We start from the raw sequence: 12,500 nt of genomic DNA on the forward strand, positions 1-12,500 counted from the left end.
GAATTATTATATTGATAAGTGTATGATGGCTATGACCAAGGCATTAGGAACACTTGAGGTTTACAATATCCATATTGAAGTTGAATTGTTGTGAAAAGTAAAGATTTCTGTAGAATAGGAAGGATTTGTTTACATCGTCTTGAAGGTTGGTTAACCGGCGTTATCATATTTGTGTTTGGTGTATTATGAGTTTCGATTTAGATTGTAAGAGCTTTTGGATTACACTTAATGTGCACTCGTGGCACTGGGAACAATCCATCTGGGAACACTTTCATAGACGGGTTGTTGGAATGAAGTGTTACATAAGTGCTGGAGAGAATGGCCTCATTGACAATATTGCTAGTGTTATATATTTTAAATATTACAGTATTACCAAGATATATTTCATGGTGTATTTATGGGTTACAGCCTGACACATAGACTGTAACTGTTACTTTTGTTCAGGAATATATGAAATCACACTTGTTTGTAAAATGGCTCTTGTGTATACTACTAAACTTTAATGGCTATTACTGGTCCACTAGACATAGGTATATTACACTTGAGTTTGTAAAATGAGAAAGAAATATTAAATAATTACTTCATTAAACCTTTCTCATACACACCAAGTTATCAGTGTCATAAACTTACTGAAACTAGTAAGAAATCTCAATTGAGGTATATAAAGTATACCAGGTACACTTTAACCCATTCATGCCGGGTGACGTGATATCATGTCATGCAAACGTTTCGCTCATGCCGGATGAAGTTCTATCACATCCTGATTTTCCCCTCAAAACATACAGTTTACATTGTTATGTATGTATATAATCATGGGAATTCCATTTATTTAGGCACATTTTCCTTCACCTGTAAAATAATATAAACAAATACAAAAACCTCCAATTACCACCCCATTGAAGGAGGCAGATGAAAAGCATTGGAAGAGAAGCAGCATGGCATCACGCAGGGAATTGACTCACGCTTGGTCACTGCACGCGCTTGTTACCTAGCCGCTAGGAATGATATTATGCCAATATAAGCCCCAGTGTGAATTGGTTAAAAGAAACTTAAGTATCGGTGGATTCTTTGTGCATATAGCCACTATGATAGATAGGTAGGAAGAGCAGGAAGAACCTAGGGAAATTGGTATATAGATGCATACCAAACATCACAAGGAATCCATCGATGCTAATTTCTTTTGATGTGATATGGACCTGTTATAGAAAATTACAAAATTTTTATTTCATGCTAACGAATGTTCTTGAAGAAAACATTGCCATCAAAGATATAAGCAACTAATTTTCTTAAATCCTCCGTGAAATCCATTTGGGATGTCTGGATCTGCTCCCATGGGGCCATCATCTTCCAGAAAAGGCACAAAGTGAATGGAAGAGATAGGTAAAACCACCATTTTTTTGGGTGCACTTAAAAGAGTAATTACTTGATAAAAATATAATTATCTGTTGAAACCAGCAGGAAAGGAATACTGAGACATTTATAATGACTAATAAGATTAATATAATTGTTTCAGACAGATTCCTGATACAATATAGATTGTATTGAAGAAATACTTATGCAAAACCCTTTGGCAGTAGGCAGACAATATTTTTTTCACCATAATGTTGTTTTCTATAATGAAACAACAAATGGAATAAGATTGAGGTGTTTAAGGTATATTCTTTGAAACTTAACTTGCCTATAACACAGCCACTAGTAGTAGTCACTATGGCAGACAGATCTTGACATCTGAAGCGTGTCTTCTTGTCAGACTTGGACTGACATAAGTGGCAGCGTACCATGGACCCCTTCATCATTTTACTACAGCGGTGCCTACAACATGGGTTGAGGGCGCACGTGCACACAGGTAATCGGGTTGAGGGCGCACATGCACACAGGTAATCTGTGATGAGCTGCAAGGCCAAGTTGTTCATGCATTTTCTTTGTGTCATTTGTATAACTGCTGGTGTAACAGTGGTAGCCTTTTAGATGATCCATGAATTGATGACATCTACATTGATCATTCAAAGAAGTTGTGGGTAAATCCTCCCCCAACAACACACATTGCTAAACTAAGTATGGTGTACCCAAAAAGGTATTACACTCTATCCACGAAATTCATGTAGATATACCAGAAAATATGTTTCAGCAGAAAATCAAAATGAGGGGCAGTATGACATAACCTTCATCAACTAAGGTATAACAAAAGGAAAAAGTGCTGGGAGAGACAGTACACTGGTTTATGGGGAAATGCCATAAAAGCGCAGACAAACTTGCATCAGATATATCGTACCCATGTTTAGTAGTCTAAGGTTAAGGATAGGAATGTCATTCCCATTTTTTTTTAGGAAAATGAAAAATGTTTCTATTTTCTTGACTATGGTATATTGTACCCTGAGTCTCTTAACCCAATCCCGATGGGCCCGGTGAAAAGTGGCAATCCCCTACGCCGGGCCTATGCAATATTGCAATAGGAACGTCACACTGATGTGTCGCCCCGTCATCAGGCATTTAGCCGTGTCACACGGGTGTGACGCACCATCATCATTGGCTTAAGTGTGGTAATGGCTCAGATAGACAATTTTATTTGGCACTGCAACACTAAGGTGTGATTATGAAAGAGCAAGTGAAATGTGTGGCTAAAGTCTGCCATACCACTGGGGATCATTTTATAGAATTGATTGGAATTAATTCTATTTCATTAATCATTCACTATTTAAATCATGACATGCCAACACAGGAATCATGTGTTGGTCTACAGCAGGTGTAGCAGCTTTTTGTTCAAATGGAATAAGCCAGAGGCTGGAAGTCATAATAATACAGAAAAGAGAGAAGTTTAACAAGACTGATAAGCAAGGGTACTGAGAGGGGGTTTAAGTAGAGAATAGAATTTCTAACTAAGTTTTAACTATTTCAGAAATGTTTTGATTTGACTGCTAGGGAAATTCCTCAGCATGCTACGAGTTGGTCGTGGAATGGTGGCAATATGCCGGAGAGGGGCCAAACAGAGGCATTGGAATCCTTGCATGTGCAGATCTCCTGTATTTGTAGTGAGTATTTGTTATCCCCTGTGTTTGCACAGACTGTGGAAGGTCATATTATAGAGTAATACTTGTATTTGTGTCTGATGATATATCTTGTTTAAATAATGGGATTTACCTTAATTCTAAGACTGGAATGTACATGTTTTTCATTAGAATGTAAGAACACACACACACACACACACACACACACACACACACACACACACACACACACACACACACACACACACACACACACACACACACACACACACACACACACACACACACACACACACACACACACACACACACACACACACACACACACACACACACACACACACACACACACACACACACACACACACACACACACACACACACACACACACACACACACACCTCTCTCTATACCTACACTTACATATCTACATGCCTACACTTACATATCTACATGCCTACACTTACACATGTACATGCCAACACCTTAAATAAAATTTAAAAAAAGACACCACAGTAACAATAGAAACTGATGTAATTACTTTTTATATATTTGTTTATGAAATAGTGTTCTCAAGATGAACTTTTAACACATTTAAAGAGATACATCATTTCATCATTTGCTTGTTGTGTCCTGATATCTTTGCAATTTTTACAGAATGTAAGATCTCCCTTAAATGTTGCCACCATCACCACACCTGCTTATAGCAGACAGCTGGAGGATAGCAACCAGAATCCCTCTCCTGCCAGTGCTATTGGACCAGAGAGTGAAGTCGCCAAGCTGTTGGAGGCTGCCACTGCCAATGGGACTGTTGCTGGGGCTTTGCAGGCAAGTTGGGTAATTGGGGATATTCTAATATTGAGGGATCACTTCCAATAATGAAGACATATTGAACAATAGGATATCTTTGATAATTAACCCCTCTGAGACGAGCCACATCTTTCAATGTGCAGCCAGGAGTAGGCATCTTAGACGTATATTTTTTTCGTTATTTTCCATACTTATGTTATAATATATGAATATTTTTTAGTAAAACAGCAGTGATAGTAATCTGCATTTAGTTACACACAGTTACACATAGTTACACAGCTGAAGGAACAATTAAAGGAATAAACAGGTCATAATTTCATCAATAGAAAAAATGTAGTATGAAAGTGATCTCACCCTTTGAAAGATACCTGTTATGGAAAGGTTAAGGAATGTACTTATAGTAGGAAGGAAAATTAAAATGAATGCTTCATTTTTAAAATGAGTGAATCTTTTTATTAGTGAGGAGACATAATCTTATAAGAAAAGGAACACATTCACGACAAAGTAGATATTTGCATAATGCTGCTCCTGCCAGCAATATAGCAAGTAAGCACAACTTCCCATGTGGCAATTTCCCAAGGTGTAAGGCAACTCTGAACCTCTGAGAATGATTTTCACCCACCCTATGTTTAGGGGTATTCTGAAAGTTTTTTATCCTAATAAAGCCAAGAAAAATGTGTGTATTTAGAACCATGTGGAAAATATTCTGATGATGTGATAAGATGTCATCAGTCATGAATGGGTGAACATGCTGACTGTGTTAGATCTGTTGTGTGGAAGTGTCTCTGATAGAAATGAAGAAAATAGTGGGTATTGGTGGATAATATGTGATGAATCAAAAGAAGTCATTATTTATGGTTGGGTTATGTGAAAGGGTATTTTATATTTTGGAGGATTTAAAAAAAGTAAAAGTTGCTATTATATGGTTGTTGCAGTCTTAGCTGTTATTTCTTGTTTTTGATTTCTGAAAAGGCTGTGATAGGGTGTGCATACATTCATATTTTTTTCTTATTCTTATTCTTTCTTAGTTTTTCTTTTTGGTCAAAGAAATAATTGCCATTTTACTGAAGCATAACTTTTTTTTTCAGGGTGTGCAGAGGCTATCTGAATGGGTCACCCTCAGAAAGGTTGATTTCAAAAAGGACCTGGAAAAGGATGCAGATTTTATCAAGTAAGTAAACCGGAACCAAGCAAAAATAGTGTGAGAAAAAAAAAGAAAGAAAAAAAAATACAAGTGTATGTTAGAGTATGTTTGTGTGAATTATTTTTGTATGGAAAAAAAAGGTACCTCTTAGAACATTGATATAGCTAATCCTTTCCTTCTCCTCTCGCAGGTTATTGAAGACACTAGAGAAAGAGACTATGCATTTGAGTCCCAGTTCCCTGCTGGAGGGTCTTAAGAGTCTGTTGAACCTTGGGGTGGATAGCAACACCTATTTGATTCAGGTAGGGTGGAACTTTATTGGTAGCATCTCTTGCTGATTGTTTTCTTATTTATAAACTGTGTTTGTTATTTTTCTGTTAGTCATAAGAGAGTATAAAGAGGGGGATGTATATTAAGTGCATTTTTGAATTTCCTTGTCAAAGGAAACGTTCAAGTGGATAGAGATTTTATTTACACAGCTTTGTTTATCCTATTAAATTTTTTTAGGAGTTACAGCTTTTAAGAGGCTTCAAAGGTTATATGAAGATTAGGTGAATTATACTGCCACCTCCTTATGATTAATTGCAATTATACTGTAATCTGCCACCATTAACGTCATTATCAAATTTCCATTACCTAGCATTCAATCACTACTGATGTTGCTGTTCAAGATTACAGTGTTAACCTGCTAGGCAGAGACAAATTCATATCTATATGTAAAAATCCATACATAAAATAATTAATTCATGTATAATAATCATTATGAATGTATCATGTTTCAAGTTGTAAAGCATTAGGTGTAAATTTAGTTTACACCTAAAACAAGTTTTCATTATATTCAAGTCGAGTTGAAACTTTATAATGAATTGCGGGTTTATGCTAATTGAAGATTGAGGAAACTTAGGAAAATTTTTATATACTTGTCATTCAGTTCGAATAGACCCGTATCCTACACTATACGATTTTTCAGTCTATGGAAATGGCGTTGTGTAGGAACCTCGGTAAGCGGTGGGTAATATTCTTCCATTCTTCTTCCTCTCAGTCTCTGGAGAACGAACTGCTCTGGAACATACGGAAGGTGTCTGTGCCTCTCCTTCTGTCCATTGTGGTATTCCAGGTGAAGCATCAGCATACAGACTTGCAGAGGAAGGTGAGATACTTTATTTTACTTACTTGAGTTACTCCTAGTTTGTAAGGTAGCCTCCCCCCAAAAGCAAAAGAGCTAGCAATGAATTCTCTTCTCTATTTACATTTTAGAATAAAAAGTGTGAATTTTAATTCTCAGCTTTACAATATCTGTTGGTAACTCTTGATTTAGATCAGTCCTCTGATAATATATGTAAGCCTAGCTCAGGTAGGTAAAAAATTCAACTATCGTTATTGTTGGTAAATGTGCTCACTTTTTTTTTTTTTTTTTTTCCCCTCAATATTTAGAGCCATCTGTTACAACTGCATTAGCTTCCTTTGTAATGTCATTCAAAGAAATGATTAGATCCTCCTTTTTGCATTTTGTGCCAAGACTATGGCATTGTGGTTAAGTTCTTCATTGACCTGTTCCCCCCAATGGAAACCAATTGCTGCCATGCTGCACTGCCTTGATTGTTCCACCTCAGACAATGTAAGGGGTAGTGTGTATATATATATAATTCATAGCCACATCCAAATTTTATAGTCTCTGGTTTCATAGTGATGATCACATGTTAGACATAAGGAAGAAACATATCATCACAGTTATATGGGTAAGCTCAGATCATTGCGTGTAAAAGAATATCTAGTACGGGCATGGTAAAAGGAATAAAATCTATGAGCAATTTGCTGAAATTGGGTTGCACCATGGACTATAACCTGAGATTTAAATGAAATTAAACAAGACATGATAGACCAAAATCATGAAGATACTTTTGGACTCAAAAAAGAAAAGAAAAAAAAGGAAAATGATCAAAGAAAGTAAAGATGAAAGCTCTTTTCATGTTCTTTGAAGTTTTGATCCATGTGCATTAATCTCTATACAAAGTTAGCATTTGCTTTATGCATCTTGATATCGTCATCATACATTGCGTAACCATAATATACGTTAAGCATTTTCTTATTTTCATATTCTGTAAATCATTTGTAAGATTAGATTAAGGTTTAACCCGATAATGCTGGGGTGGTTTTGGCTCTGCCTGGGTATTTTGAAATGCTTAGGCCTAATGGCTCGTGCTATTCGCCCACTGAAGCGACATTCACCTGCTACATGCACGATCACCCAGTGTGCTAACCATACAAAATGCCATGACATGATATGGCATTCCCAGCTGGAAGTCCTGCCAGCACACAACATGATACTGTGTTATCTGTCATGAACAGGCTAAGTACTTATTTTAGGCGTGATTCCTCTAAAAGACATGCGCTACATTCATTATTATTATTTTTTTTTTTTAATCAATCAATCAATCTGGAGTGGCTTGTCTAACAGACTGGAAATCTTGATGGCTAACAGGTACTTAAGGCACCTGGGAAGTATATTGGTAACTGGTAACCTATATTCATTCTGTGAAGAAGTTTAACATTGACATAGTGACAATTCTAATTGTGTATATGGGAAGATGGAAGGCAGAAACATTAGAAAGGGGCATATATTAAGCAGTAAGAGACATTAATATGGTTTTTACTGTATATACTCCAAGTGAGTGTTTGGAGCAAATTTACATCATTCTTCTTTTATTTTTTTATTTTTTGTATGTATATATCAGTTTACTTGTTAGTGGTGTATGTGATCAGTAACTCATTTCATCCTATTACAAATGCATCAGTTACTTTGACTTTGATATTACTTATGATTCCAACCCTCCAAAATAATGTTATTTATCTAATGCTAGATGCTATGATTAAAAAATGTTTTAAGAAATTTATTTTCAGTATCAAATACAAACACAATTATTATGATGTGGTGAAGATTCAAATTTTCCATTGTTTTTTTCTGTTGCATATTTCTAACTTTTATAAATAAATACAGAGTCAGTTGATAAGATTTTATTGTTACAGGTTCTCAGGGAAACTGTAGAGGCAATTCAGAGAAGGTGGGTTGAAGTCAGAGGAGTGAGGGACATCCAGGTGATCTACAGCCACCACACAGTCTTCAGCTTGGAATTCATAAGTCGCATTGATGACAGAACGATTGAATTAGCGGAAGAGATGTCTTACGCTGACCTGAGCCGGCTCTTGTGTACACTTGCCACAGCCAAGCGAAGAGTGACACCTGTGCTACGTTCCCTGGCTTTCCACATGGCCAGACAGAGTGATCGACTACCCCCTAAGCAGCTGTCTAATGTTCTTTATGCCATGAACTCTCTCAGCTTCCCTGATCCCGTTCTGCTGGAGAAGATTGCTAATGATTTTGTGTCGCAGGCTAATAGTATCGACAGACCTGCTGTAGTAGGGGGTATACTGACCTGCATGGGACAGATGAGATGGAGGAACACCAGCATGTTGGAAATTTTATCGGAGTGGGTGGAGAACAACACTGATATTTGCCGCACAAGTGACATAGCTGCCCTGGTCCTTACTTTGGCCTCTGTTTCATATACACCCACTAACATTGACTCCTTATTCACTGCCATTCTACCTAAATTGAAAACGATAACAATAAGCAAGGAGACTGCATGGTTAGATGTGGTATGGTCACTGGCTGTGCTTGGTAAAGCTACAGAAGAGCATATTTCTTCTGTCTTAAACCCATCTTTTGTTTCTAAAATTCCAAGTGCTGCTCAACATCAGCGGACTGGGATAAAGTTAAAACTGCTGAACATAAATGCTGTGGCCAAATTGAACATGCCAGCATACAAGGGACCTTTTCTTGACCTTTCAGATTTTAAAGATGTCATAATTACTCAGGGAAGACATGAACTAATGTTGGCCAAGCATGTTCAGACAATGCTACATAACTTCCTCCCTCCCCCAAATTATATTAAAGAAAACATACAAACAAATATGGGGATATTTGTAGATGTGGAGCTAGCCATTGGTAAAGATGGAAAACCAATTCCAATTCAAGACTTCACTACAAATTTTGGTGAAAAAGAAAGCTCAAAGCAGCTTCCAGAAGGTGCACAAAAGCTGGCCATGTTTATTTGGGATTATAGAGATTATACAATAGGCTCTAAGGAGCTCACAGGCATCAACAGATTAGCCATGGAATTGGTTAAAAAACATGATTATAATATTGTACAAATACCATACTATGAATACAATATGAAGGCGAAAACTATCAAGAATGTACAGTACTTAGAAAACAAGACGAAGGAAGCAGTTAGTGCTTCATAATATACCTTCATTGTTATCTGATGTAAATATAATTTTAAATCTTTGTAATTACTGGTATTTAAACAGCCGAGTCAGTTGTGTTTTCTAATAAATACGGATCTAAAGATCAAATGTAGTTTTCATAACCCATCCATACTTTTTCATCATTCATTACCTTTTCTTTTCATATTTTCCTTTCTGTAACTGTTGTAACATACCAGTCACTAGATAAAAAATACTTTAATATGTTCAAGAAACAAAAAACGGTGGAAATTTGATTAACATAACAGACTAGCATACTGCCCTTTTTTCTGGATCATATTTCTTCATGTCAATGTAGAGACCTAATTTATAAAAATAGAATTTATTATCTAAATATTTTCTTTGTTGAATGAAAGAATAAGAGATCCCATTTTTTATCACCTAGTTTTTGGCTGATCCAAAATTATGCAGATTAGATGACGGTGGTATGTTGTACCCAGTGGACATCTCTGAGTTCTATTACACTTACTCTACTTTTGCTTTTAAATCAGGATTTGCAACACAACTTAGTACCTTGAGAATATTTGAAGAATAAATACAAATATTAGTATTTGTAGGCAAATATTTTGCAAAAAAAAAAAATTCTGTTATGAGATAAATTGAGTTTTTTCTCAGTGTAATACTTCTCCTAAATATACCTTGAACTAAAAATCAATAATAATAAAATTTTACAATAAAATGTTGTCTTTTGAGGTTATTGATTTAAAAAAGGCTTTTAACATTTTATTGAGCTTAATTCATCCATATGAAAATACAACAATTTTATCGCTAACCTAAAGACACCCGAAGCACCTAAAACATCTCATTCCTACTTCTTCTCATCCTCGTCTGATTTTATTTTCTTGAGAAGCTGAAACAGAAACAGATAATACCTTTAGTAACCATATAAAATAATTTGTTTAGTGCATTCAGCTGAATACAAATAACATATATATCAAATATGTCTAAAGGAAAGATACAAGTTCACCAATTTACCTTGAAGTTCTGAGGTGCTTTGGATGCTCGCTGTTGAATTTCCTGCTCGATGTTAGCATTAATAGCCTTTTGCAAGTGCTTCTGGACAACCATTGCCTCAACTGCCTTTGTCTTTTTAGGGGCAATGGTACGAACTGAAATTATAAGTGTGGGAAACTTTTAAGAATATAGCATATATACATTTTTTTTCTTAAAACAATGATAATTATAATGATAATTATAATGATAATGATGATAATGACGATCATCATCATCATCATAATAATAACTTAGGATCATCTCTTCTTCATTTACCAGTGTTTGTCACTACTTGTTCATGTCATACTTTAATTAGTCATCTTGTCATTAGCCAGAAGGTGCCTTTACTTTATATCTATTACACTAGGAGTTGTTACACAAAAAAGAAAGAAAAGAAAGGAAGAAAGAAAAAAAGTATTTTAGGGAAATGGAGACAGAAAAGTAAACAACATTCAAAAGAATACCTCCTTTACCATCAAATTAATAATCATAAGATTTTAACCCTTCTGGGACAAGCAACATATTAAGATGTGCAGCTAGTAATTTCAGCATTAGAAAAATACAGAATGAAAGTGATGCCAGCCAGTGAAATATGCATGTCATAGATGGGTTAATATACCTTATTTTCCTCTTTGTAGTATTATAAAAATTTTAGGGTTATATAATTTAAAATATCAAATTGTTCAATCTCCATTTAAGTCACATGAGTGCTGTGACTAGTCCATTGTATTATTTGACAAAAGAACGCAAAGAAACAAGACTGTAGTCATGTGAGAGCAAAGAACAAAATATATAACATGTTGGATATACATAATTAGCGGTAAATTCTTAATTTCTTGACCCTACTGCTCTCAATATGTGAATCCAGTGTCACTCAATTAGGGTCCTGTGGAGACGCACATCAATCACAAAAACCCATGTCTAATTTTAATTATAAATAGAAAATGCATCGCTTAGTTGATTTGAGTCGCTGTTCTTTAACTTCACACATCTGAATGGCTTTCTCGGCAATTGGGCTAGAGAGATGGGTCCATGTACACTACAAAGAAACTTATTTTAAACTTTCAATGAGCAATATTTGTTCCTTTCCTGGATTCTTGAGTAAACTGACTGTTAAAGGTCTCCATATAGTTAAGTATGTTTACATTTCAATTACTTATTAAGGATCTGCAAATAATGGCCACGTATCACAAAGTTGATTGCAGGAGTCAAATGAATTGAATTTTTCTCTGGATGAACAATTTACTGTACTAATTTGCTGGAAACATAATGAATCTTATGTATAAAACAAAAAACAAAGATAAATTACTGAAGAGCATGGATTGAAGCCATCTACTTCAAAATAAATGAGAAGGAATTGTGCCAGTGTTTGCTGCTATGTTACCTTAGTTCATGATTCAAACATCCTTTATCTCTTGACTATAACATTTTGGGTGGAATTATCACTCAAAGACACAACAACTTTGGCACTAATTGCACAAGTCTTATAATTACATCTAAATAGTTGTATGATTCCTTCCTATGGTTTTTCTGTGTTCCTATTAATTTTTCCAAAATATTCTATCAAGCTACTGGTATTAGGAATATGACTGTTGTTAACCCATTCACGACAGAACATATTCTTGCCTACTCCCACTTCTGCCAGGAAGATAACAAGCATGCGACGCTTTGTTCTGCAGTGTTTTCCCGCTGCACGTGGCTGTGCTGAACCTCTCAGAGCATTTTTTACCCACTCTATCCTTATGGATTGCATGGTTGCATCTACAAAGTAAAGCATGTAAAAAGATTGCCATGTTCAGAGGAGTTATTTTGGACAAAAATCATGTTACAGCAATGCTTTTCTAGTGTTATTTTATTGAACTTTACCTATATAATTCACTTCTATGTAAGTAATAATAACAATGGAAAGTGGAAGCATTCTTTTAGTGGAGTATCATAAAAGATGTTTTGTAATTATAATTTTTTTTCCAAAACGAAAAGAATAACATAAATAATTATAAATGTACATTAACCCCCATAGTCTACGTAGGAGCTTGGGCCTGACGACAGAGGTTGGCCTGAGACGACCGTCATGACGTTTGGACGTACGTTCGATTTTTTTGGATTGCTATTGCTATTTTATTTATATATGATGGAAACAGTGATCCCTACCTACTACTAATTAACCCGTAATATCGTGCTAGCTTAAATACGTCCAAAACCTCAAAAACAACTTTTTTTT

At 35.5% G+C, this 12,500-nt stretch overlaps 2 protein-coding genes across 6 annotated transcripts in view; one reads left to right on the top strand and one right to left on the bottom strand.

Annotated features, from left to right (window-relative positions):
• Positions 1-9,376, top strand: part of LOC122249565 (FAST kinase domain-containing protein 4) — a 9,460-nt gene extending 84 nt beyond the window's left edge. Inside the window, exons 1-7 of one of the 5 annotated variants that reach the window (XM_043010541.2) lie at positions 5-145; positions 2,897-3,029; positions 3,664-3,834; positions 4,905-4,987; positions 5,151-5,262; positions 5,931-6,110; positions 7,988-9,376. In XM_043010541.2, the coding sequence (XP_042866475.1) occupies positions 2,934-3,029; positions 3,664-3,834; positions 4,905-4,987; positions 5,151-5,262; positions 5,931-6,110; positions 7,988-9,265 (1,920 nt within the window). In that variant the 5' untranslated portion in view covers positions 5-145; positions 2,897-2,933 and the 3' untranslated portion in view covers positions 9,266-9,376. Of the gene's footprint in view, positions 1-4; positions 146-1,755; positions 1,847-2,896; positions 3,030-3,663; positions 3,835-4,904; positions 4,988-5,150; positions 5,263-5,930; positions 6,111-7,987 lie in introns of those variants that run through there. The other 4 variants (XM_086548092.1, XM_086548093.1, XM_043010540.2 and 1 more) reach the window with 4 other exon arrangements.
• A 619-nt stretch (positions 9,377-9,995) lies between these two features.
• LOC147469651 (uncharacterized) overlaps positions 9,996-12,500 on the bottom strand; it is a 5,674-nt gene continuing 3,169 nt past the window's right edge. The window contains exons 2-3 of the mRNA XM_086548095.1: positions 10,262-10,395; positions 9,996-10,136 (exon numbers count right to left, since the gene is read on the bottom strand). Coding sequence (XP_086404221.1) covers positions 10,095-10,136; positions 10,262-10,395 — 176 coding nt within the window. The 3' untranslated portion in view covers positions 9,996-10,094. The remainder of the gene's footprint in view (positions 10,137-10,261; positions 10,396-12,500) is intronic.

This window comes from Penaeus japonicus, unplaced genomic scaffold (assembly GCF_977035675.1).
Source record: "Penaeus japonicus unplaced genomic scaffold, GWHDUDI00000001_assembly GWHDUDI00000020, whole genome shotgun sequence".
Classification (NCBI taxonomy): domain Eukaryota; kingdom Metazoa; phylum Arthropoda; class Malacostraca; order Decapoda; family Penaeidae; genus Penaeus; species Penaeus japonicus.